The sequence below is a fragment of the Centropristis striata genome, chromosome 8 (genome assembly GCF_030273125.1).
Source record: "Centropristis striata isolate RG_2023a ecotype Rhode Island chromosome 8, C.striata_1.0, whole genome shotgun sequence".
In the NCBI taxonomy this organism is placed as follows: domain Eukaryota; kingdom Metazoa; phylum Chordata; class Actinopteri; order Perciformes; family Serranidae; genus Centropristis; species Centropristis striata.
In genome coordinates this window covers 1,040,637-1,068,303 of record NC_081524.1, presented here as the reverse complement: position 1 = coordinate 1,068,303, position 27,667 = coordinate 1,040,637, and the positions used below count along the sequence as shown (strand labels likewise).

The window sequence follows — 27,667 nt, the reverse complement described above, 5'->3', positions numbered from 1 at the left end:
AAATCACACATATAGAATAAGTAGATGTAATATTACTGATAAACTGTGATACAGATGGATAAAACATGGATACAGAGTCCTGACTGATCAGTCTGTCGCCTGTTTGATCTCAGTTTGATTCAACAGAAACATGAAACTGAAATTTAATCATTTCGTTAAAATTATCACCTGTAATCACACACACGATTTTATCCCGATACTTGAGTCACTGTACGATTTTATCCTGATACTTGTGAGTCACGATACGATTTTATCCCGATACTTGAGTCACGATACGATTTTATCCAGATACTTGAGTCACAATACGATTTTATCACGATACTTGAGTCACGTTACGATTTTATCCCGATACTTGAGTCACGATACGATTTTATCCCGTTAGACCGAGTCGCTGGATTTGTCCCAGTCATTGATGAGGAGATGTTGATTCTCTTCCGGTTATATCACTTGATTACGGGTGAATTCGCGAGATCTCGTGCGCCCTCGGGACTCCGCTGTCCACAACAGCTGGACACAGACGGATCCGGTGCGTGTTGACAGACTGCGGAGATACGCAGCCGTTGCGGACGGACCCGTTTCGTAGTCGTCGCATCCAGTGGAATTCCGGGGTTAGATGCACGAAAACGACGCAAGTGAGGAAAACGAGGATGTAAATGAGAGACGTGAGGAGGAGCTGCAGTAGTTCCAGTCCGTCTGCCAGCCTCTCCCTGTGTCAGGATGTGATGAGAAGCGCTGTACAACAGAAAAGTTCCCCCAGGTTCTCTTTCTACTCGTCAGATCAAGCACACCAGTGTGCTGCATTAAAGGCCTGAATGCTGTTCCGGCTGTGAAACACATGTTTAATGAAAAATCTTTGTTGTTATTGTTGCGTTTTGATTCCAGTTGTTGCTCTCACATTCACATGACTGGCTGTCAGCAGGACTTGGCTGTATAGTCTGACTGGCTCGCTGGTCGGTCCCTCCTCAGGATTCATGTTTGAGCTCGTCTCACAGTTTTGTGAAACGCTGCCATCTGGTGGTGGGTGGTGGACCCATCAGACCAACATATAGACCATGCTATGGGTTCTTCTATAGTGTTTAACTCAGGTGGGACAGTGTCAGCTGGCCTGAGGTCAGAGGAGAGGATCAGGATCATGGTGAGTTTAAAACGATTACACATTATTATGAATTACCACATAACAGTATTATCAGGAGTTAAATGCTGCTTACATAAATGCATCGTCTAAGTACTTTTTGATGCTTTTGTACTTTTACTTCAGTATGTTTTGAATGCAGGACTTTTACTGTAGTGGAGTAATTTCACAGTTTAGTATTCGTGCTTTTACTGCAGTAAAGATCTGAATACTTCTCTGGTTGTCATGGATCCTGTCCAGCTGACAGTGACGGCTGGTGACACATTTATTAAATCAACAGTGAGTGTTTAATGAGCACATGTTGGTTTATTATTGATGGTGACTCTTTAACAAATATATTTAATATGTAATATTATATTTAAGATGCTCTGAAAGGAAAACCTGCAGCCTGAGCCGGATCAAACTGTCGTGTTCTGTCAGGTCAAGTTATTGTTTTTGTTAATGGAGTCTGGCAGCTTTAACTCTGTGTCCCTGTTAACTGTTGGTGAAACTGTTGATCTGCTTTGGAGAATAAAAATCTGCTCTTCAGCCAAAGTAATGCCATTTTAAACAACACAGTGATGATATATTCATTATAGAAATAAACATTAAATATCTCTATATTTATATGTATTTCCATTAATCCAGTCCATGTTTAAAACAAGTTCTTCATGATAAAATAGTGCTGACTCTGCACTTTGACAGCATTGGAGGCGATCAGTTCGTGGCCTCAGATGAGCCGATATGATCTGTGTGCAGGTGAGAAGATAGCAGCTGCTGCAGGCTGCTGGAACACTTTGACCATGAACGCCTCTCATACAGTCACATTATTAATTATTAACACACACACACACACACACACACACACACACACACACACACACACACACACACTTGCTGTCAAACTCTCTGACATCTGATATGATCATTTCTGAATCATTCATAAATCCTCTTCACACTGTGAGGATCCTTCAGCTGCTGTCTGACTCCTTATTGGCTACACTGTGATTTACTGCATGTACCAAATAATGAGGTTCTGCATCTGACTTCTCTGTTGTGTCATCACATGAAAGCAACATTGAAATAAATCTGTGAAGCATTCAGAAAACAATGTTTAATCTCTTTTTGATTATATTTAGTCATTTTTAGTCATTTTACATCTATTTTTGGTCATTTTGCGTCTTTATTGGTCAATTTGTGTCTATTTCAATAATTTTGTGTCATTTTTTGATCATTTTTACATCTTTTTTTGGTCATTTTGCATATTTTTTGGTCAATATTTGTCTCCCTCTACCTCTTCTGTGTTCAGACACCAGCTTTATAAATATCATATTTCAGATCTTAAATGCAGCCATTATTGTTATTTTGGCCTCAGTTTAAATCAAGTGTGCTGCAGACATGAAAGGGTTACTGTCCTGAAAGCTGTTATCCAATCAGATGTTTTTGCTGTTGTCTCTAGGCAGACAAACATTAACGTCCTCCCTTTCTGTCGGGGCACCAGTTAATACACAGCTACATGCTGTCAAAGTGCAGAGTCAGCACTATTTTATCATGAAGAACTTGTTTAAACATGGACTGGATTAATGGAAATACATATAAATATGTAGAGATTTTTAATGTTTATTTCTATAATGAATATATCATCACTGTGTTGTTCAAATGGCATTACTTTGGCTGAAGAGCAGATTTTTATTTTCCAAAGCAGATCAACAGTTTCACCAACAGTTAACAGGGACACAGAGTTAAAGCTGCCAGACTCCATTAACAAAAACAATAACTTGACCTGACAGAACACGGCAGTTTGATCCGGCTCAGGCTGCAGGTTTTCCTTTCAGAGCATCTTAAATATAATATTACATATTAAATATATTTGTTAAACAGTCACCATCAATAATAAACCAACATGTGCTCATTAAACACTCACTGTTGATTAAATAAATGTGTCACCAGCCGTCACTGTCAGCTGGACAGGATCCATGACAACCAGAGAAGTATTCAGATCTTTACTGCAGTAAAAGCACGAATACTAAACTGTGAAATTACTCCACTACAGTAAAAGTCCTGCATTCAAAACATACTGAAGTAAAAGTAAAAAAGCATCAAAAAGTACTTAGATGATGCATTTATGTAAGCAGCATTTTAATTCCTTATATACTGTTATGTGGTAATTCATATTAATGTGTAATCGTTTTAAACTCACCATGATCCTGATCCTCTCCTCTGACCTCAGGCCAGCTGACACTGTCCCACCTGAGTTAAACACTATAGACCAGTAGTTCTCAACCTTTTTGAGTCGTGACCCCCAATCTAACATGCATGTTGTCCCCGTTGACCCCCGCTCACTTTACACAATCTCACAGTTCAGACAAATCAGATCAGACAAACTCAGTTGATACGACGAATTTTGAACAAATAATGAAGCAGACAACAACTAAAACATCTCTCTGTCCAAAATGACCCAAAAAATTACATAAATTAAGCAAAAAAAAGGACTCAAATTGACCACAAAATGACAAAAAATGACCACAAAAAGACACAAAATCGCCCTAAAAGGAAACAAAATGACCAAAAAAGACACAAATTGATCACAAAATTATTTAAAAAGACACAAAATGACCAAAAAAAGACACAAAATGATCAAAAAAAGACATAAAATGACCAAAAGAAGACACAAAATGACCCAAAAAAACCACAAAATGACTTGAAAAGACACAAAATTACCAAAAAAAACCCCACAAAATTACCCCAAAAAGACACAAAATGACTAAAAAACAAACCCACAAAATGATTAAAAAAAAAAAAAAAAAAGACATGAAATGACCAAAAAAGACTAAAACACATTAACACATGAACACTTTAACACAGTGAAGACAGAGCTGACTTCCAAAATGATTTGTCGACCCCCAGAAATCATCCCCAGGTTGAGAATAGCTGCTGTAGAAGAACCCATAGCATGGTCTATATGTTGGTCTGATGGGTCCACCACCCACCACCAGATGGCAGCGTTTCACAAAACTGTGAGACGAGCTCAAACATGAATCCTGAGGAGGGACCGACCAGCGAGCCAGTCAGACTATACAGCCAAGTCCTGCTGACAGCCAGTCATGTGAATGTGAGAGCAACAACTGGAATCAAAACGCAACAATAACAACAAAGATTTTAAAAAATGCAGTCAAACAGTTTAAATTGCAATATATTGTATCAATACTCACCATTTCACACAATGATTAAAATCGCAATCATATCATGACTCAAGTATCGAGAAAAAAAATCGTATCATGACTCAAGTATCAGGATAAAATCGTATCGTGGGGCCGATACGCTGATTCACAACTTCATTAGTATATTTCAGTTTCATGTTTCTGTTGAATCAAACTGAGATCAAACAGGCGACGGACTGATCAGTCAGGACTCTGTATCCATGTTTATCCATCTGTATCACAGTTTATCAGTAATATCTCATCTACTTATTCTATATTTGTGATTTCTAGATGTTGGAATGTTTTACTCCCTTTACAGCCTCACCTCTATGACCTGATCATTATCGATCACTTTGACTCACTGGATCAACATTTAGAACACAAAAAAACATCAAATCTGTTTATGAAATGATGTTATTTTACACTAGAATTGTAGATGTTGGTAAATGTTGTAGGAGGAGTAAAGGTCAGGAGGAGGAGGAGGAGGAGAGAGACATATTTTTTATTAAATCTCTTTTTATCTTTTAACAATAAAAACACAATATTTGACAGATGTAACAGACATCAGCACATGTACTACATGTAAACACACACAGTGGTTTATTATGATTCACATCAATATATGACAGTAATAATAATAATAATAAAATATATTCAGTTTGACTCATTGTCATTAATTTATCATTTATAACTTCTGATAATAAAAAGATTGTTCTCACTTTGCAGTTTTTTTTTTTGATAGAAACCAAATAATGTCTGAGGACCAAAAACATACCAGAGATTTATATTAATTATTTTAATACGGAGCATGAGACGACTTTCTGTCATTTCTGGACACATTATGCTCTAATATGTATCAACAGACTATAATGGAAACATTTCTGTTGATAAATGATGTTATTTTACTTCAGTGAAGAGTTGTAAATGTTGTCTCCAAATCTAACATGAAGAGGTGAAATGAGGAGAAGATCTAGTTTTATGTTTTATTCTAAATATATTTGAGTTTATCTCAGCTTTGACTTGTTCTATCTTCATCAAACACAAAGTGTGTGTCAGCAGGAAACACGCTGCTGAAGGTTTTACAGCTGGACGTCCTCCAGAATACTGTCAATGATTGTTGCTCCTCCTCCTCCTCCTCCTCCTCCTCCTCCTCCTCCTCCTCCTCCTCCTCTCCTCCTCCTCCTCCTCCTCCTCCTCCTCCTCCTCCTCCTCCTCCTCCTCCTCCTCCTGCTCCTCCTCCTCCTCCTCCAGAATACTGTCAATGATTGTTTGATAGAATCAGCAGTGGAAACAAACCTTCACTCATTTCTACCTTTAATCTCACCTGCACAACTTGATGCTTCTTTTCTGTTTTCTCTGAAAAATAAAACAACTAAATAACAACAAGGAAGGAGAAAGTGGATTCTAATGTATAAAATGTTTTATAAAATAAAGTTTATTCAGCAGTGGAAATAAAAGCTTTAAGATGTGAGTTACTCAGATGCTGCAGGAGGGTTTCTACCTCAGAATCACTTAATGTTTGCCTATCTGACCTTTGACCCCTGACTACAGTTTTTATTGTCCAAACTGAGTATTTATGAATGATTCAGACATGATAATGTCAGATGTCAAAGATGTCCCAATGTTGTACCAGAGGAGAGTTTTTCTAGAGAATGAGGTCAGTAGAGAGACAGAGTGAAGAGAAGCTGATAACCATCAGTCAAGCCAAAAGGCCTCAGCGTGATGACGAAGTGTGTGTCTGTGTGTGTGTTAATAAACACGCTGTATGCATAACTGGGACTGCATGAGAGGCGTTCATGGTCAAAGTGTTCCAGCAGCCTGCAGCAGCTGGTATCTTCTCACCTGCACACAGATCATATCGGGTCATCTGAGGCCAAACCAGAACACGTCATCCCAAACAGGATCCTTGGAGTCTGGAGAGGATATAAGGCGGGCCGACTGGACCTCTGCACCTTTGTGAAGACGTGTGAACTGAACAATGAGGGCTGTTGGTTTGCTGCTGCTGCTGCTGGCTCTGTGTGGGTCAGGAGCTCAGGGGGAGCTTCAGGAGACGGAGACCACAAAGACAACCACACCTGACATCTGGGCGGAGGTGAGGGCTCTGACAGACATGGTGGTGGAGCTCAACCTACATGTGGATCTGCTGCAGGGAGAGAACTCAGGTACAGACTGATATTTCTGAGGTAAAATGAGGGTCAAACTGCTGTAAATAATGTGTTGTGCATGTTAACAGCGTGCTGCTCTGTAATTCACTAATAAAGTCATTGCATCAACTCCAGACCTGCAGACCAGACTGAGCAGCAGTGAGAGTCAACTTCTCATCAGCAAGACCAAGATCGAGACGCTGGAGAGAGAAAATGCAGGTGATGAAGTGTGTCAGTGCACTGATGAACTTTACAATAAATATGAACAACAAATCAAACTTCTTCTGTTTTCCAGTTCAAGCTGCAGACCTGATGTCTCTGGAAGCTGGACTGACTGCCACCGTGAACAGAACCAGTGACCTAGAAACAGAGAACGCAGGTATTTCACTGACAAACATCACCACCATCTTTCCTGTTTTTTTGCTAGTGGATGAAATTGTGGAGGAGGCTCCTTCTGTCAATACAGAGTCCATAGAGAGCTATGGTTTGTTTGTTTTATGTTTTTTTTTTAAGTATTCATTATGTAGCAACAGTATAGCCAAACATGACTCATCATTTTCATTGCTCACCACACCTTATCAATAGATCTCCATCATTGTTTCTCTGTTTCTGATTGATGCTTTGCTCTCAAACTATATCACCAGTTCTACTTAACCATGACTCAGCACTTTTAGACAAAACAGGGTACGGTCAGAGAGCTGTAAATAATGTGTTGTGCATGTAAACAGTAGGGGAGCAGTGGTACAGGTAACCAATGGTACGGTCTGTACCTTGTTTTTTGGGCCATGATTTCGGTTCGGTTTCTATGTTTTGTGCACAAAGAGAAGAACTTATTTTCTTCCCAAATTATCTCTTTAATTTGCTTGTCAGCAAAAACTGCATATTGCAGTAAACAAATTCCAGTATGACTGGTGTGCTGAATAATAAAATGCTTCTCCACAGAGAGCCATGTCATCATGTCACTGTTTACGTCTGTTTATATTTCCGCCCTCTCAGTTGGTATAATAACAACAACAACAACAGATTACATTGTCTCTTTACAGATTTTGCTCCTGGCTCTGAGCCGACATTAGCAACCAAACATGACATGTACAACACATCTGTGCTGCTCACCTTGATGCTGTGGACAGAGATTACATTCTTATTAACACTGAACATGAGAAGTTAATGTTGGACTTCATTGTAAGCTAAGGTTAGCATGCTAGAGCTAGCCCGCTAACGTTAGCCTGCTAAAGTTAGCCTGCTAGCACGTATCAATCACATTGCAGTTAAACAAATCAAATGAATGATGCATGTTTTAGTTGGTCTCTCTTAACAGCACTGAGTTCGAACCATCACCAAAAGATGTAACTCGTAACTAACATTATTAACAAGTGACTTTTCAAAATGTGAAGCAAAAAGTAGCGTATAATCAGCAGGCCTGTCTACTGTGGCTGCACTATGAACCAGCTTCAGTTACAACAGAGTGAGAGTGGAGGCACAACAATGATTGGACATTACCTCTCACACACACACACATAGTGGCCTGTAAAGCATCAGTGAAAAATGAATTGCGAAACCGAAAACCTGCGGTCCATTAGGGCGTATTGTTCTGTGCAGAACGGTATTTTACGACGTACCGTTGCATCTCTAGTAAACAGCGTGCTCTGCTCTAGAATTCAATTCACTACAGGATCTTGTCACCAATCACAATCAAACTTCTTCTGTTTTTCAGTCCAAGCTGCAGACCTGATGTCTCTGGAAACTCGACTGACTGCCACCGAGAGCAAAACAAGTGACCTAGAAACAGAGAATGCAGGTATTTCACTGACAAACATCACCACCATCTTTCCTGATTTTTTGCTAGCAGATGAAATTGTTGAGGAGGCTCTTTCTGTCAATACAAAGTCCATATAGAGCTATGGTTTGTTTGTTTTTAAAATATTCATTCTGTGTTATTAGTATAATCAAACATTGATAGATCTCCATCATTTATTCTCTATTTCTGATTGATGCATTGCTCCCAATCTGTTTTGGGACCTCTGTTTCTACATACTACTATTGTACTATCACCAGTTCTCTTTTCCAGTTCTCTTTTCCTCCTACTTCAAGATTATGTTACCCTTTGAAGTCACCATGTCAGTGCTATGTCAACTCTTTGATGAACTTGAAAGGATTCCACATTTTGAATTAATTATCAGTATTATTTAAGTTTTTGCATGACAGTGAAGCTATTCAGTTATTCAGCATCTAGCATTCTCTAGTATGGTTTAATCTCTCCTTTGGGTGATTGTACACACACACACACACACACACACACACGCACTACAGATATAGACCAGGTGAAGTTTTTGATTTTTATTGGTGAAATGACGTAACAAACAAGGTGACATGAGAGACAAGTACACTCCACCATGTGGACCACAAGTAGAGACAGTAGACATACAGCGCAAACAACAACAAAGAAAAACATAAATGATAAACGATTTGCACAGAGGCATCACAGGTGTATGTGTACATGTGTGTGTGTGTGTGTGTGTGTGTATGTGGATGAGGGGCAGATGCTACGACATATATATAAAAATATATAACATGGCTCATTTATATGTATAACACAATGAAAATAAATAGGCAAACAAAGCAAGAAGCGCTAACGAGAGAAAACAAATAAACAAGAATAAATAAAATAACTAATTAAATAAATTTAAAAAATAAATAAATAATAATAATAATATTAAAAATAATAATAATAATTATATATATACCCACATACATGCATACATAAAAAAAATAAAAATAATAAACAACATATAATATATAATATAATATAATAACACAGGGAGGATGGGAGACATCACCACATAATATAGTTTGATGCGATATAGAACAACATCTTACACAATGACAAGATGTGCGAGATCATACACATAATTGTAATTGACCCAATATAAACCAACGCATCATGACAATGATAGCCACAACAACAACATACGTCACAGTGAGGGGGCGAGGCCAGACCAGAGCGTCAGGGGGGGCAGGCCAGGGGCCCCCAGACTGGCCCCGAGTAACACAGTCAGGCCTCCCAGCGGGAGGCAGGTAAGACAAAACAAGAGTTCTTTTTTTTTTTCTTTTTTTTTTGGACTGATTATGCCTTGGGTCGCAGCCGGACCCTGAGGCGGCTGCGACCCGTTGCCAATCTTGCTGTGGCCCTTCCTGGTGTGGGCAACTTCCAGACCCATGGGAGGAGGTCTGCCCGCTGAGGAGTGGGTTTATTTGGTTTTATTATTGTTATTTATTTATTTATTATTATTTTATTATCTTTGTTTGTTTGTTTTTGTTTTGTTTGAAAGAGTCCTTCTCGCCTGCCTCCATCCGAGGCCCCGCCATGCCCCAAGAGAACCGATCCGGACCCCTCACCTTCAACCCAGCTAGTCCCCCCCCCCTCAGGCGCCCGTACCCTGTCGCAACGGCGTCACCATCATGGGTGTTGTTAGAAGAGAATATTAATAATCATAATAATAATAATAATTAGATAAGTAAGATAAGAAGCTATAGTTGTGATGATTGCATAATAGGTAAATAGGATAAGTAATAATAAGTGTATTTATGCTGATATGATAATTGAATAGGATAAGGAACTTTAGTTATGTTGGTGGTATGGTAATAATATTAATAGCATCAACGGAGTTAACTATTATAATCATAATATTTAGCCGTAAGCTTATTCGTATTGATAAAATCAATAAATACAATTAACAAAATGAGGATAATAGGTATTACAATCAAAGTTACAGTAGTAATGAAAATAATGATGATAATATAGTAATTAAGTTAATTGTAATGGTAATGTAGGAAGAGCAAAAAAATAAAATAAACAAAACAAAACAAAAAAAGTAAGATATTTAAATCCGAATAACAAGAAACCAAGGAAGAAAGAAAACATATGCATATATATACCTATATACACACTTCCACACTCACATAAATAAATAAAAATGAAATAAATGTAAGTAAAGTAAATAAACAAATACTATATATATATTGATATATATATATACATGCATACATACGAAGACGAATGTGTGTGTGTGCGTGCGTGCGCGTTTGTAATTGTGATTTTTTTATTTTTTATTTTATTTGTATAATAATTTTATTTTTTATTTATTTAGTTTTTCCCTTTTCTTTTTTTCCTCTCTATATAAGAATGTGCAGTGTGTGCCGGTGTAGTTACCGGCCCAGAGAGGAGAGGAATGGGGACCATCTTTCTGTGAAAGCTGTTATTTTGTTGTTATTGTGGCCAGTGATTGTTTCCATAGAGATGTGTTCCAAGAGAAGGTTGATCCAGTGATTGATGTTTATTGAGTTTTTGGATTTCCAGTTTAGGAGAATTGTTTTCTTAGCGACAGTTACAGAAATGAGCAAGCTGTTCTTGTATTTGTTGGGTTGGTGATTACTGAAGTGTCTCCTAGTAAGCAGAGCTGTGGGGATGAAGGGATTCTGCAGTCCAATATGGAGGAGAGGTTTTCTGTGACACAGTTCCAAAAAGAGTAAACCGGTTGACAAGCCCAGAGTGCGTGAATGTAGTTATCTGTTGTTCCTGTTGTGCATTGTGTGCAAATGTCTGTGGTTGCTAATCCCATTTTGTGCATTTTGTATTGTGTGATGTGTATTCGATGAATGGTTTTGTATTGGATTAGCTGAAGGTTTGTATTGGATGTCATGGCAAATATATTTTTTATTTATGTCTATCCAAAAGTCTGATGAAGGAGAGATGTTCAGGTCAGTGTTCCAGTGGTCTATTGGGAGAGTTATTGAGTCATCTGAAGCTGATAATAGTCTGTATAGTTTGGAAGTTAATTTATTTAAATTTGTAAATAGTATTTTGTCGTGAATTATTTCAGAAGGTTCAAGTGGGTTGTCATTTATGTTTATTTTTGATTTGAGTATGGATTTAGTTGTGAGTAATTTAAAAATTGATGTCTGTCAATCCCGTGGTTCTGTATGAGGTCTTTAAAATCTTTAAATTGATTATTGTTAAAAAAGATGGCGGAGATGTGTGATACCTTGTTGTGCCCATGTGTTATAGTGAAGAGGATTGTTGTGGAGTTGAAAGTCAGGGTTGTGCCTTATTGGTGTGTATTTACATGGTGCTGGAGTGGAGTTGAAGATCTTAATGACTTTCCACCAGGTTGTCAGAGTAGTGGAGATTACTGTGTTTTTGAAGCAGGGATGTCGTTTGATGGTTGTATTTAGGAAAGGTAGATCTGAGAGTGAGATGTTTTGGCAATAGTGTTGTTCTAGGTCTGACCATGAGGTATTGTGGTTGGTTTGGTGGATCCATTTTGCTATGTATTGTGTTTGATTTGCGAGGTAGTAACGGTAAAAGTTTGGTGCATCGAGTCCGCCTTGGGATTTGCTTTTTTGTAAAGTAGATAGTTTAATTTTTGCTTTTTTATTTTTCCAGTAGAAATGAGTAATGATAGAGTCAATAGATTTAAACCAAATTATCTGTCGGGATGGTGGGTATCATTGAGAAAACGTAATTGATGTGGGGAAGTATTTTCATTTTGACTGTGGCAATTCGTCCTAATAGAGATAATGGTAGATTCATCCAGCGCTGGAGATCGTCTTCTATTGTTTTTAATAATGGATTGTAGTTGAGATGGAACAACTCTGACAGCCTGGGGGAGAAGTCAATACCTAAATATCTAATATTCCCAGTGTGAAGTGGAAGTGAGAAGTTTTGTCCTGCAGAATCCCAAGCATCTTCTGAGAGTGGTAATATAGTGGACTTGTTCCAGTTTATTGTATAGTTGGAGATTTTGGAAAATATGTTGATGAGATTGAAGGTTTCTGTTAGTGATGGTAGTGGGTCCTGTAGATACAATAAAATATCGTCTGCGTAGAGGCTTATTTTGTGCTGGTGGTTTGTGGTGTCAACTCCTTTGATGATTTTGTTATGACGTATAGTGGCAGCAAGTGGTTCTATAAAAATAGCGAATAAAGATGGAGAGAGTGGACATCCTTGTCTGGTGCCCCGGTGAAGTGTGAAGGTGTGTGACGTAATCCCGTTTGTGGTGACCGTAGCTTTAGGTGAGGTGTATAATGTTTTAATCCAATGGATGAACGACTCCCCAAAACCAAATCTGTACATTTTGTATTGTTTTGGTTTGAGTTTGTTGTGCAAGATTGATGATGTTGAATAGTCTTCGTGTATTGTCAGAGCCATGTCTTTTTTTAATAAATCCTGTCTGGTCGGGGTGTATTAAGGTGGAAATAACTGTTTCTAATCTGATGGCTAAAGCTTTGGTGATGATTTTTAGGTTTGTGTTTATGAGTGATAACGGGCGGTAGCTGGAAGGTTGTGTTGGGTCTTTATTGGGTTCGAGTAGAACTGATATAGCGGATGTATTCATGTGTGGAGGAATTTGTGATGTTCTTTGAATTTCAAATGTTAATTTATAAAATGGGGGGATAGTATATGCCAAAAGTGTTTATAAAATTCGGGGGGAAAGCCCTCGGGTCCGGGTGATTTATTGTTGGGCATCTGGAGTAGGGCTTTGTAAAGTTCATCTGAGGTTAAGGGTTTATCGAGTGTTTCTGCATCTTGTTTGGATAGATTGGGTAAGTCCAGGTTATTAAAGAATGATTGTAACTCTAATGGGTCGGGGTCTTTATTTGAAGAATATAATTTACTGTAGAAAGATTGAAAGATCTTATTTATTTCTTGTGGGTTTTGGGTAGTGTCACCTGTTGAGTTTTTTATAGTTGAGATTACTGCTTTCTCTTTTTTACGTTGTAGTTGACTCGCTAAATATTTGCTTGGTTTATTGTTATTTTCCACGTAGTCGTATTTGAGTTGTATCAAAAATTGTGTTTTTTTATTCAAAATTTCATCTAACTGAAGTTTGGTGTGTTGTAGATCCTTTTTTATTTGTTCGTTGGGGTTGTTTGAATAGATATCTGTGAGTTGTTTCAGTTTTTGTTCCAGATGTTTTCTAGTTCCTGTTCCTTTTTTTTTTTTTGTTGAGTATGATATTATTTGTCCTCTAACTACTGCCTTACCGGTTTCCCATAGTACTGAAGATGTCATTTCTGGGGAGTCATTCATTTCAAGGAAGGATGCCCACTCTCTCTGTATAAAAGCAATGAAATCAGAGTCTTTGAGTAATGATGTGTTGAAACGCCAGAGAGAGAGAGAGAGAGAAATCAAGGGTGAGCAAGAGAGACGGAGTTCGTTTGTTATTTCACGAGGGGGGGCGTGTAACAAGATTTTTATGTATGCATATTCGGTGAGGAGAGATTGAGGAATTATGGTTACATTTATATGAGCCAGGGTGTGATGGAGGAGTCCCGGAATAATTGTCCTTCAATGTATAGTTTGTCCACGACCAGGGTGGCCCGTTCGCCTTTCTGCCTGCGTTGTTTGAGGATGGGGTACAGCACTTTGCGTCTGTCGGATATTTCCTTGGGGAATTGGTCATTCATGCCAAACATCGTTCCTTTCAGTTCCCTCCCTTTGCTTTTAACTAGTTCTTTTTGTTGGAAGTGTTCGAACTTTGCGATGATGGGACGGGGACGTGATCCGGTGCGGGCTCCAAGGCGATGTATGCGGTGGAATGTGATTTTGTTGACGGTGTCTGACGGGAGTTTCAGAGCAGACTGCATGAATTTGCGAATGAGCGTGTCGGGGTCAGTCATGTTTTCGGGGATTCCTGAGAAAATGAGGTTGTCTCACATGCTTCGTGTTTGGATGTCCAGAACGGTTTCCTTCAGGGTTTTATTTTCTTTTTGGATTGTGGATATTTGGGAGGTGAGTAGCTCGACGGTGGTGTGTAATTGTGTGTTGTCTGTTTGGAGGTCGATTATTTGGCTATGTGTAAATTCAAGGCTGGATCTGAGGTCTTTTATTTCTTGATGAAGCATGCTGAGAACGTCCAGTTTTTTGTTTATGGATTCGAGTACACTGACCTGTATATCCGTTGTTTGTAGATCATCGTGTCGGAGTCTCTTTTTTTCCGTTTGTTTGGGTTGGAAGTGTGGTGAGCCGGGCTGTTGTTTTCCATTACGAGACAGTAGTAGTAGTTGTCCACGTAATCCTCGAGGTCCTCCACTGTGATTGGGGTGCGGTCGTTTCTTGTATGTTATTTTCTTGATGATCGTGAGTTTTTTGTATGTTTTATGTTATTTTTGGTTGAGAAGGCAGGAGAAAAGTTGTGGTCTGATCTAGCAGCAGGGCGCCGCCATGTTTGATCCAAATCTCGTCTCAGCGATCTCGCGAGCTCAGCACAGCGCTCCTCACAGCGCTCCATAGTAGTCCAGGTGAAGTTTAATGACTTAAACTGACTTTGTCCTGTTAACAGAGAGGAAGGTGGCCTTTTACGCAGCTCTGACTGATGGCGGATATGTTGGACCATTCGACTCACTCATCACACTGAAATACAGCAAAGTCTTCACCAACGTCGGCGATGCTTACAATCCATCTACAGGTAATTTACTGCAGCTCACATCAACATGTTTACTCATGTTAATCTACATTTGTTACAGTTTTTATTTTCTGCTCTGTAGGTTTCTTCACAGCTCCAGTCAGAGGGGTCTACTACCTCCAGTTCACTGCGTGTGGTGTCCGACCAGGTCACATGGGTGTCAGTGTGTACAAGAACGACCGGAGGATCATGTTTAATTATGAGGTTAAGGAAGAGGGAGGGACTGAATACTTGACTAACTCTGTTGTCTTGGAGCTGATGGCAGGAGATGAAATCCACCTCGAACTCCCAGAAGGCTATTCTCTCTATGACAGTACTTCCAACTACAACACCTTCAGCGGCTCCCTCCTCTTCACACTGTGAGGATCCTTCAGCTGCTGTCTGACTCCTTATTGGCTACACTGTGATTTACTGCATGAACCAAATAATGAGGTTCTGCATCTGACTTCTCTGTTGTGTCATCACATGAAAGCAACATTGAAATAAATCTATGAAGCATTCAGAAAACAATGTTTAATCCCTGTGATTGTCCACTTTGTTCTCCCTGACGGTTCCTCTCCTCCTTCACTGTCTCCCTCTACCTCTTCTGTGTGTTCAGACATTTTTACATCTATTTTTGGTCATTTTGTGTCTATTTCAACAATTTTGTGTCATTTTTTGGTCATTTTCACATCTATTTTTGGTCATTTTGCATCTTATTTGGTCAATTTGTGTCTTTTTTGGTCATTTTGCGTCTTTTTTGGTCAATTTGAGTCTATTTCAATAATTTTGTGTCATTTTTTGATAATTTTTACATCATTTTTGGTCATTTTTACATCATTTTTTGGTCATTTTTCATCTTTTTTGGTCAATATTTGTCTCCCTCTACCTCTTCTGTGTGTTCAGACACCAGAGGGGAACACACCAGCTTTATAAATATCATATTTCATATCTTAAATGCAGCCATTATTAATACAGTTAATACAGAGTTAATACAGAGCTACATGCTGTCAAAGTGCAGAGTCAGCACTATTTTATCTTGAAGAACTTGTTTTAAACATAACTTGCCGGCTCAGGCTGCAGGTTTTCCTTCCAAAAATTATATTTGTTTAACAGTCACCGTCAATAATGAACCACTTTGCTAACTTCAGGTCCACCATGTCTTTAGTAAACACAAATAAAATATTTAAAAAAAACGTGTCACCAGCCTTCACTGTCAGCTGGACATGATACATGACAACCAGAAGTATTCAGATCTTTACTGCAGTAAAAGTACTAAAACCACGCTGTGAAAATACTTCAATACAATATATATTGCCGAAAATGAAAAACACCATATCATGGGATGTCCAAAAATGACCCCCTCTAAAAAAGTCATACTATAGCATGTCGATTTTTGACATTTTAAGTTTTAAAACGCCGAAAAATACGAAAATTGGGTAATTGGTCTGTTGATACATGTGGTAGTATAGGTTGTCCAAAAAATAGCAAAAAAATAAATAAAATTATTGGATGGCCAAATTTAAAAAAAAGTCATATTCAGGCATGTTGATTTTTGTCAAAAATTGTCAAATTTTTAAATTCTTGAAAATGTTTCAAATGGGTCAATTATAGTCTGTTGATACATGTGGTTGTGTAGTTTGTTTATTTGTTGTTGTTTTTTAGCTATTTCCTGAAAAAACAAACAAACATATAATGGGATGTCCACAAATGACCCCCTCAATAAAAAAGTCATCCTGGGGCGTTATGGTGTAACACCTGGTAGAGTGATTACCTCAGAGGTTTAGTCCTCGAAGCAGGTCGCCCAGGTTCAAATCTGGCTCAGAGCCCCTCCTGCATGTCCTCCCCTTTCACTTTGAATATCTCTATCAATAAAGCTGGAAACTGCCTAAAAAAAACAGTCATGCTTTAGCGTCGTTTTTTGTCAAAAATGGTCAAATTTTAAAACTCCTAAAAATCCTTCAAATAGGTCTATTATAGTCTGTTGATACATGCGGTGGTATAGTTAGTCCAAAAATAGCAAAAAAAAACACCATATTTTGGGATGTCCAAAAAGTGAAAAAGTCATAGTATAGCATGTTGATTTATATCAAAAATTGACATTTTTTTAAATGCCTAAAAACACATTAAATGGCCCATTTATGCTCTGTTGATAAGTGTTAGAGCATGATAAGGCCAGAAATGACAGGAAAACACCATCTAATGGGATGTCCAAAAACTGAAAGAAAAAGTCAAACATTAGTGTGTCCATTTTTCTCAAAAATGGTTGTTGGGAATTTAGGATGCTTCTTTTCAACCTGGTCTCACAGGAATCTGTGGAATAGCCGCGGATTCGCTTAACTCAAAATCCGTGGAATAGCCACGGAATCACTCAAATTTCCGTGAAACTGACACGGATTTCGCTACAATGCAAGTTAATGACAGTCATATCCCGTGGCTATTCCACGGATATTTGTTCCTATTGGTTTGTTCCAAGTCATGTGACTTTCAAGGTCCCGGCGGTCAGAACAAAAAACATGGCGGACAGTTCTCTCATTTCTCTCGTTTCTGCATAAAAATGGATTTTGATCACATTTCTAGCGAGAAATATATGTTTTATTTCCTTAATATTCACTCAGTGAATGTACATAATCACTTTGTGGCGAAGATCTCGCCAGAAAAACACGATCTGCTGTGATTTATTTTGAAATCTCCCTGATCCTCTGTGTATTTAACAGATCAAACCTTCGCCCATTACATGCCTTGTGTCTGAGGTTGATTTGCTGATCAACATATTATTCTGTTGCGCTTATTCTGATTAAAGAATTTCACAATCGCAGGGTGTATTTATTTTAAATGATGTTTTAATGATAAATGATGTCTAAACATGTTTTGCTTTGTCACCATTAAAAAACAAAACACACAGAGTTTATCAGCTCCAGGCATCGATACAATAGTCTCAGATCAATTCTCAGACTCAGACGTGTCGACTTCACGCTGACTCAGATTTGTTCACACGAGCTGAGAGCAGACTGAGATCTGATCCTCCGCTACGTCCACATTGATAAATGCCGAGGCTTGTAGAAATGATCTCACGCTCACTTTCTGTCGTACGCTCGTTTGATAAATGAGGGCCTATAATATGTATTAAACAGTGAAAAGATCAATCTGTAATGTGATCACTGGAGGCTCAGATAACGTTGGACAGGAAGTAAAGTCTCTGATCTCCTCGTGCAGAATTCACCAAACGCTTCAGCTGTCAGTACAGACTGTGATCATATGTATACTAATATATATTATTATTATTATAATAAGTGATGAGTTACCTTTGCTGTTGGACGGTGCAGTGAAAAGAAAATTTCCTACAGAAATTTGCAGAAAATATATTCTTCAAAAGGGGCAAATACTCAAGTGAAGAACTGAAAGCTAAACTTTGTTCATCTGTAATTAATATATCTGAGATGAGTTTGACTGTTACTGGAGTTTGAACTGTTTCTCTGCAGGTTTCCTCAGAATATAAAGTAAAGGGAACAGCACCGCCTGCTGGACAAACATCGACACAAAACAGCCACAAATATGTGATGAGTTTAATTTAAAAACAGAAATAATATGAACAAAAATACACTTTTAACAGGCTTTGATTTAGACAATTTATTTAGATTATTTTGGTCTCTTTGTGTTTATATTGTTGTTTTAATCAGCAGTTATTTTGGATTATATTTATTAACTTATATTTAATTTCAAATTGTTTTCTCTTTTTATGTATTTTATCTAGTTTTTAGTCTAACTTTGATGTTTATTACACAAATGTATGTTACTTTATTTATTATTAATATTTGTATTAATTCATTAATTTATTCATATTTATTTTTATTCATTATAAGGGCTTCGACACAGTCGTAAAAATGACACTAGAACTCCTGGTTCAATGGAGGAAAGATAAAATAAGAGACATGAGATGCTCCAACAGTCTGAGTGGGCGTGGCCTTGTCTGAGTGGGCGTGGCCTTGTCTGAGTGGGCGTGGCCTTCAGCTGCTCCACCTGTCTGCAAGCAGCCATCAAGCTCACCTGCCTGTCATCAGTCCTCCTCCCGCAGCTCCTCGTCCCCGGACTGTTCCAGGTTATTCCTCCTGTTGATTCATCGTCCTCCTGGCTTTACACCAGGCGTCTCAAACTCTAATTACCTGGCGGCCAGTGGAGGCAGTAACAAAATGACCAAAAAAAGACACAAAATTACTAAAAAAAGACACAAAATGACCAAAAAAAGACACAAAATAACTAAAAAAAGACACAAAATGACAAAAAAAGACACAAAATTACTAAAAAAAGACACAAAATGACCAAAAAAAGACACAAAATAACTAAAAAAAGACACAAAATGACAAAAAAAGACACAAAATTACTAAAAAAATACACAAAATGACAGAAAAATAACTAAATTCCTTAATAAAGACACAAAAAGACACAAAATTACAAAAAAACACACACAAAAATTAATTACTTTAAAAAGACAAAAAATTACAAAAAAAGACACAAAATGACCAAAAAAAGACACAAAATTACAACAAAAAAAAAGACACAAAATGACGGAATGAAATTAATTGCTTAAAAAAGACATAAAATGACCAAAAACAGACACAAAATTATAAAGAGCCATTCATATAAAACTCACATTAAACTTTCATATCAAGGTGGGGGCCACAAAATATCATCACGCCAGTTTGAGCCCCCTGGTTTATGTCTTTAACAGACGGCGAGGCTGATCACAGATTTACTGATGTAATGATGACGACAGCACAACCAAAATAACAGTCAGAGTGAAAGTGTTAAAGAAAGTAATTTATTCTGGGAGCTCAACACAACAAACTAAGGCTCTGATTGGCCAGCTTGGAGTGGAGGGAACCAATCAACAGTCAAGAGACTGTAAAGGTTCAGGTTCGTAGATTGGAAGAGTAAACACAACCCGAGCAAAAAGTCTGGTTTAATGTGTAACATTCCCCCTTTCAACATGACTGTATCAAACAGAAGTAGAACTGTCTCTGATTTGTGTTCCAGCTCTTTATTGTAGGAGAGTCTGGCTGCAGAGCTGCACTGTGAGGTCCGGAAGTTGATTTGAAGCCTTTCAAAATAAAAGCGAGTCTACCGGAAGCACATATTTTTCGTTCCCCGTGTGAAGTGTGGAGACCACGAGGTGAGTAAAAGTCAAGTGACAACAACTTTTCATAATTTGAAGAAACAGAAACAGTCTGAATCACTAGAACGTTACGTTGCCCTGTAAAGTTATATTCATTTGAAAGAATCGGGTTTTGGACTTTTGGGTAGTTTTTAGCCTTTTAAACGTTGTTATTGTATCAATAGTGCTCACTAAAATGTGCCATTTTCCTACTGAAAGACCAAGAAAACTGAGTTATATCATATAATTTAGTTTTACATATTACAACATTCTTTGTCATATATATATATATATTTTTGTTTTTTTTTGTTTGTTTTCATCTTGATATTTTCTTGTGTTTTTTTCTTCACTTTATCCAGTTGAACTGGAAAGATAAACATTTTTTAAATATTTTTAATAGAACACATCAATACACATAAACATTTTCACAATGTTTACATAAAATAAAGACCCAAGAAATAAACACGGGGAACGAAAAACACATGCTTCCGGTATGCTCACTTTTATTTTGAAAGGCATCGAATCAACTTCCTGTCCTGACAGTGCAGCTCTGCAGCTCCTTTATTGGGCCTCAACCAAACTGCAGACAAGCACCTCCCCGAGACACAACACCAACAGATAGAGAACTCTATCCCCCTTTTGACATAATCTCATTCTATCACAATCAACACAGACTATGTGGATGCACATGTGTACGCAGTTCTTCATTGCACATGTATTTGGAAATCCATAAAGAGTTTTAATGCATCAGTAGAAATATAAACTTTCTAATCAGGAGAATCTGAAATCACAGTGAACAGAACCTCTGTCCCTCTGAATTCAACCTCCACCACTCATCTGATTACAACTCTAAGATAAACATCTTCAGTAACGCTTTATATTAAGGTCCTTGTAATAACCATTAATAACAAGTAATAAGGCCCTTGTAAGTCCTTACAAGATGCTTATTAACATTATTGTGTGTTTATAAGCTTATATAAGTGTTAATAATGGCATTACAAACACAAAACCCACCCATTATGTCTTTGCCATGCCTTTATTCATCTTATTTTGTTTGCTTATTGATATTAAAATATACTTTATTGCTCATCTATTATAAGTTAACTATAAGTTAACTATGGTTTTTGCAACTACCGGATCTAAAGCGAGAACAATGCCTTATTACTTGTTAATTAATGGTTATTAAGGACCTTATTATAAAGCGTTACCACATCTTATAATAAGTCCTATTAGTAGCACGCGTCTACGTGATGTACGACTATATTTATAATGTATTAAGCATTAGCAGTTATCATTATATATACACAGCGGTCCATCCTCTCTGGGTATTGCACTAATTGGTGAGGAGGAAGCGCTTCTTATTTAACAAATCCCTTGTTTTTTAAAGAATGGCAATAGATTTAGTTTCCTTATAATATATACTATATGTAGCTTAAAATGTCACCTCTATAATCACTCCCAAAAACGTATTTTTTATAAACTCTGATGCCACCAAATACCATACATTTAGTTTTATTTTCATTTAGTGATAACTTATTAACATCAAATCACTTATAAAAAAATTAAATCTTCGTTTATGAATGTCAGAAGAAACATTGAATTAAAGTTGTTAGACGGAAATAAAAAATTTGTATTTTCTTTCTTTGGGAGGTTCATTTCTTTTGCCAAATTAGGGCCTATATTGAAGAGAAAAAAAGAAAAACCATTAAACTCATTAACAATATCCTCTGTATTATCAGTAACTGAATTGTTATTTTTAACCACGTGTGTTGGAAAATCAGCACACTCCAGCTAGCCTTAATGATATATTTATGTTTTTGCAACAGCTGATCATAATAACACTTCTCAGATCTCAGAACAGATGTCAATCTGTTTTTATATTTCTTATACTTATCCACCTTTTCCTTTGTCTGATGCTTAATAAATTCCCTATAAAACCAGTTTTTCTTTTTATACGTTTTTTGGAATTTTGTCCAAATTCCTTCAGCGGAAAATGTTGATCATAAAGTGTTGAAAATGTATCTAAAATACATTGTAGGAGACATTAGTATCCTCTATGTATACTTAATGCCAATCATGATTCATAAGTTCTGCTTTAACAGCAATATTTGCCTTTGGTGATTTTACTCATTATAATTCTGCTTTTCTGTTCTTAATATTAACTTATTGTTCATTTGTAACTGCAAAAACAAGAAAATTATCACTAACATCAGTTACTAATAATCCTGTTTATCTTCCCATCAGTTATATTTACAAAAATATTATCAATTTAAGTTGCACTATCCCCAGTTACTCTACTAGGCTTTAAAATTAATATTAAACATTGCGTTAACAAATTCATCAGTTTTCAAATAATCATTCGATTTCAACACCTTATCATTATGTTTTTCATATAACTCAGAGATAATCTTGTTAGATTGATGGAGGAGGAGCCTGGTGATTAATAAATGCAACTCATTAATCTGCTTTTCTTCCTTTCAAACTTAATTTCAATAGTTACACATTCCATTACATTATCAATCTACATTTTTGCTGAAAATGTTGAAGGTAATCTTTATTTTTGTTAAGTTATTGTAAAGAATCCTACTGTTAAAGTGGACCCTTCGTTTTTAAATTAAACTCATCTTTAGAAAAATACTAATGCAGTTCATATTGAAGTTCTGGTTGAAGTTGGTCTCTGGATCAATGTCGTTTCTAACTCAATAAGTTATTAATCTTGAAAATCAAAAGACTTAAAATCTTTGTATTTACACGTTATCCTATACCAGATTTTTTCTTTTCCTATTGCTGCTACTTGTCTGACGCATGTCGTGTGGTCAGTTTCACAGGTGGAGCAGTGACAGACTGTTAGCACCTGGAGGGAAAACAGGAGGAAACACACAGGAAGTAAAGTGACAGATAGACATCAGACTACGTCATGGGTCTCAAACTGGCATTTTGTTTCTTTTTTAAGTAATTCAGGATTTTTTTCTGTCGTTTTGTGTCTTTCATTTAGTAATTTTGTGTCTTTTTTTGTAATTTTAATACTGCCAATGGTCAATTGTGGCCCCCGTGATGATATTTTGTGGCCCCCACCTTGATATGAAAGTTTAATGTGAGTTTTATATGAATGGCACTTAACCGTGTTGTGTGTGGAAGGTCCCTTTAATTACTTTTTTGGGTCTTTTTTAATACATTTTGTGTCTTTTTTTAATTAATTTTGTGTCTTTATTTAATAATTGTGTGTCTTTTTTAATAATTTTGTGTCTTTTTTGGTAATTCTGTGTCTTTTTTTGGTCATTTTGTTTCTTTTTTAAGTAATTTATTTATTTTTTTGATAATTTTGTGTCTTTTTTTTGGTAATTTTGTGTCTTTTTTTGTAATTTTGTGTCTTTTTTGTAATTTTGTGTCTTATTAAAGTAATTTAGTGGGGTTTTTTTCAGTCATTTTGTGTCTTTTTTCTTCTTCAAAACAAAAAATGACGGAGCGACCGTAATCATAAAAGTAGAAAGGCTAGAGGTTTTCGATTACAACAAACTGTTTATTTACAAATAAGGGCGATCCTGAAACCACGGCATGAACAAAAGAAAAGAAAGCGCCTCAATCTAGGCTGTCCCTACAGCGGGGCCCTCGTCCCCACACTGAATAGTCTTTGTTAAAACAATCCTCCAGGGGTCACAGTCTCAGCTCAGCAACGAGTCACAGTTCACTTTAAGAAAAAAATAATCCCCAACGAAAAAAGCCAGTGTGCTGAGTCTGTCAGAGTTTCTGGGTTCTCCCTGTGTTCTCCTCTCGTTCTGCTCACCTGGCCTTGCCTTTGTCACCTCCTAATCACCCCTCCCCCGCAGCACACCTGAGCTCGCTCTCTCCTGCAGCAGCAGGTCACCTGACTCTGCAGGCAGCTGGCTCACACACAGACGCACAGGATTCACTTATGAATTGGGTGGCGCTGTCACATGCAGGCTAGCGTCTGGTGAAAAAACGACGTGGATCCACCGACCTGTGGGCCCACCACCCGCAGGGCTAGGCATAGGGGTTGGGTACATTGTGAGCCAGGCGGCAGGCAAAGGCAGGTACCTTGGCGTGCTGACACCTGCATCAGTGGCTTGTTTTAGGCACGTGGAACTTCACCTCGCTGGTAAGGAAGGAGGCCCAGGTTGTGATGGAGAAGGAGTGTTACCGGCTAGATATAGTTGCGCTCACCTTGACGCAGAGGAATTGGCTCTGAAAACAAAGTCCTGTAGAGAGGCTAGGCTCCTTTTCCGGATTCTCACAAGCCCCTGGCTGAGCGCCGTTGTGTTGGAGTTCTCCCCCAGGAGTGAGAGGGTCTCCTCTATGCCGCGAGGAGAAGGTGACTGTTGTCCGTTCTATACTCTGAGCTGCTGTTCGGTGCATAGGCACAGAGCGTGAGATGGACGGGTGGTTTGGTGCAGCGTCAGCAGCGATGCGAGTGTTGTATCGGACCGTCGTGGTGAAGATGGATCTGAACCTGAAGGCAAAGCTCTCAATTTACCGGTCCATCTTTGTTCCAACCCTCACCTATGGTCATGAGCTTTGGGTAGTGACCGAAAGAGCAAGATCGCGGATACAAGCGGCTTTAATGAGCTTCCTCCGTAGGGTGGCTGGGCTCAGCCTTAGAGATAGGGGGAGGAGCTCAGACATCCGGAGGGAGCTCGGAGTAGAGCCGCTGCTCCTTCTCCTCTAAAGGAGCCAGCTGAGGTGGTTTGGGCATCTGGTAAGGATCCTCCCGGGCGCCTCCCGTTAGAGGAGTTCCAGGTCCAACTGGTAGGAGGCCCCGGGGAAGACCCAGAACACGGTGGAGAGATTATATCTCTCGCCTGGCCTGGGAACGCCTCGGGGTCCACGAGGAGCTGGACGTTGTGGCTGGGGAGAGGGACGTCTGGAAGGCCCTGCTTAGCCTGCTGCCCCCGCAACCCGGCCCCGGATAATCAACTGAAAATGGATGGATCCAGTCTTTGAGGTGTTCAGTAGGAGATACTTCTTATGACTCCAGTCACTGAAGGCTTTTGTCAGATCCCTATAATCTGATTCCTGTCCATTCCTGATACACGCCACAATAGCAGTGTCAATGGCAGAACAGTACACATTAAATTTAGCTCATAAGATCACAACAGACCCACTGCGCCCACTTTGGTCTGAGTATGTACTTTTAACTTCAGGATGCAGGTAAAGGATGCCCTGGATACAAACTAAAAGAGGCATCACATCGACCATTCAGCTCCTCAACAAGCTCTGATAAATGAACTCGGCACTTTGATGCACTCATCACTTACTCATAAATACGATGATGCAGTGTTTCTTGATGTTTTTGTGTAGTATGGTTGATGATGTATTGTCCTTTCATGTTTTTTATGTTTATTGGTATGTTTTCTATGCTCTTGGTTCAAGACAAATCTCCCTGTGGGGCAATAAAGGATTCATTCAATCATCAAAAAGAAAAAGAAAAGTTGAAAGCAATGTATAAAGTACTGTGTTTCCCACATGATTTTATGAGACTCTGGCTGCACTCACATAACATATTTCACAGTTGGGAGATACTATATTATAGAATCTTTATTGTTATCCTGTTTTTAATTTCTGTAATACGGTGGCCCTGAAGTGCAAACCACACCAGTAATTCACACAACACACCAGCAATTCGCCACAACACACCAGCAATTCACACAACACGCCACCAATTCACACAACACGCCAGCAATTCACACAACACACCAGGAATTCACACAACACGCCAGCAATTCACACATCAGACTACGATTCGCAACATGTCAGCAATTCCCCACAACACGCCAGCAATTCGCAACAACATGTCAGCGATTCCCCACAACACAGCAGGAATTCCCCACAACACACCAGCAATTCGCAACAATGTGTCAGCAATTCACCACAACACACCAGCAATTCGCTGCAACACGCCTGACCAGCAGCAGCTGAAAGAGAAGGAAACATGGGAGACCAAACAAAACATTTAGAGGATCTGTATTAAAAAAATGAAAGAAGGAAAGGGTTTTAAATTTTATGATTAAAAAAAAAGTGTTTATGCTGAACAACAACTAAAACTATGACATCATCAGACAGGTGTACAGTCTCACCTTGTACAGTGCTGGTTTCACTGGCTGACTGCAGTCCAGCTCTTGTTCTGGATCTTTCTCCACACTGGGGACAGGAGGAGTCTCCTGGTGAAGCAGACTGGTCCCAGTATGAGGTGATGCACCGTCTGCAGAACCAGTGTCCACAGCTGGTAGAGACCGGATCCTTCAGGCCGTCCTGACACAAAGCACAGCAGGACGGCTGCTCCTCCTCACAAACATGACTCCTCTTCCTCTCTCTGTGGAGAGAAAAACATTCTTACTTACTATGAAGCTGCAGAGCAGAATCTCAGGAGCAGGACCACACCTCAACCTTTTCACTTCTGCACCTCCCATAAATACCTGCCTCACACACTCCGACTGTTCTGCTTCACATTAATGCACTTATGAAACTGTAATATTGGGCCAGGTTTAAACAATTTCCAGTGATGAAATATGATGAATGATTTCAGAGCTGAGACGACTAATTTTGGTTTAGTAGCTTGAACATGTGTGTTCTTCTGTGTGACCCAGGTTAGGTAACATTAGGGTTGGCTGATTTGTGAACATCATTGTGTGATTGTATCTCTGTCTTCTGATGATGTTAGAAATCCTCACTGGACACGTTTTTAGAAACGTTTATTTCACTCATCACTCTGTATTTGTTGGGTTTAGTGAATTGTTTTTTACATAGACATAGACAAGAAGATCTAAGAATATGAGCCACAACCATCTCAAGCTTCGGTTAATCACATCAAGTTGATGGTGTGGTCCTTCCCAGTAAAAACACATTACATCAAAGTACCCGACATCTAGAAGACTGTTATCAATGAGCTGTTATATCCATGTTTTTCATCCCTTTCAATAATAATAATTTTAACAAAGAACAGTGTTATTCTGACATCAAATTAATTATTTACATTTTAAATACTTTTAGAATTAAACCATTCAAACTTCATTAAGTCGATAACCCCCTCAGTGTTGCATGATGGGAGAATACTGATGAAACTTGGATTATGAATTTGATTCCCAGTCCAGAAAACGTCAATGACCCTGGATTATTTTTACCCCAATAATGCATTTGGCCTCTACATATTGAGTGAGTCCATTTGTCTTTAGGCCCTCTGCAGTCTACTCAGTGTTTAGGTTGGAAAGGATAAAACTGTTAGCCTTAGCATGATGATGTGAACACATTTAAATGCTAATCTAACAGTTTCTTTTATCAATGACTGCTTTCAGTTGTCCGGTTGAATCAGTGTACAGTTTCTCTACTGAACTCTCCTAATTATATTATTATAATAGAACAGGGGCATTAAACACAGAATGATCTTCAGGTGAGTTTACAGTAGAAACAGTCTCTTACTTTGTGTCTGAGGGTCCAGGTTCATTACTGAAGTCTAGAGGTCTGAATCTTGACCTGTCACTCTTCACAGACAGACAGCTGGGTACTGGAGACTCTGCCCTGTCCTTCTCGTATTCTAGATCATCCATCTTCTCAATCTGAAAGGTAAACCAGGTAAAGTTAACATCAGTTTACTGAAAACTGTG

At 38.3% G+C, this 27,667-nt stretch overlaps 1 protein-coding gene across 1 annotated transcript; it reads left to right on the top strand.

Moving 5' to 3' along the window:
* Positions 1-6,151: 6,151 nt before the first annotated feature.
* LOC131976039 (heavy metal-binding protein HIP-like) lies at positions 6,152-15,484 on the top strand. The gene is made up of 6 exons (XM_059338916.1): positions 6,152-6,473; positions 6,591-6,674; positions 6,751-6,834; positions 8,170-8,253; positions 14,798-14,923; positions 15,003-15,484. The coding sequence occupies exons 1-6, from the start codon at positions 6,290-6,292 to the stop codon at positions 15,281-15,283; spliced, it is 843 nt and encodes a 280-aa protein (XP_059194899.1). The 5' UTR covers positions 6,152-6,289; the 3' UTR covers positions 15,284-15,484.
* The last annotated feature ends 12,183 nt before the right edge of the window (positions 15,485-27,667 follow it).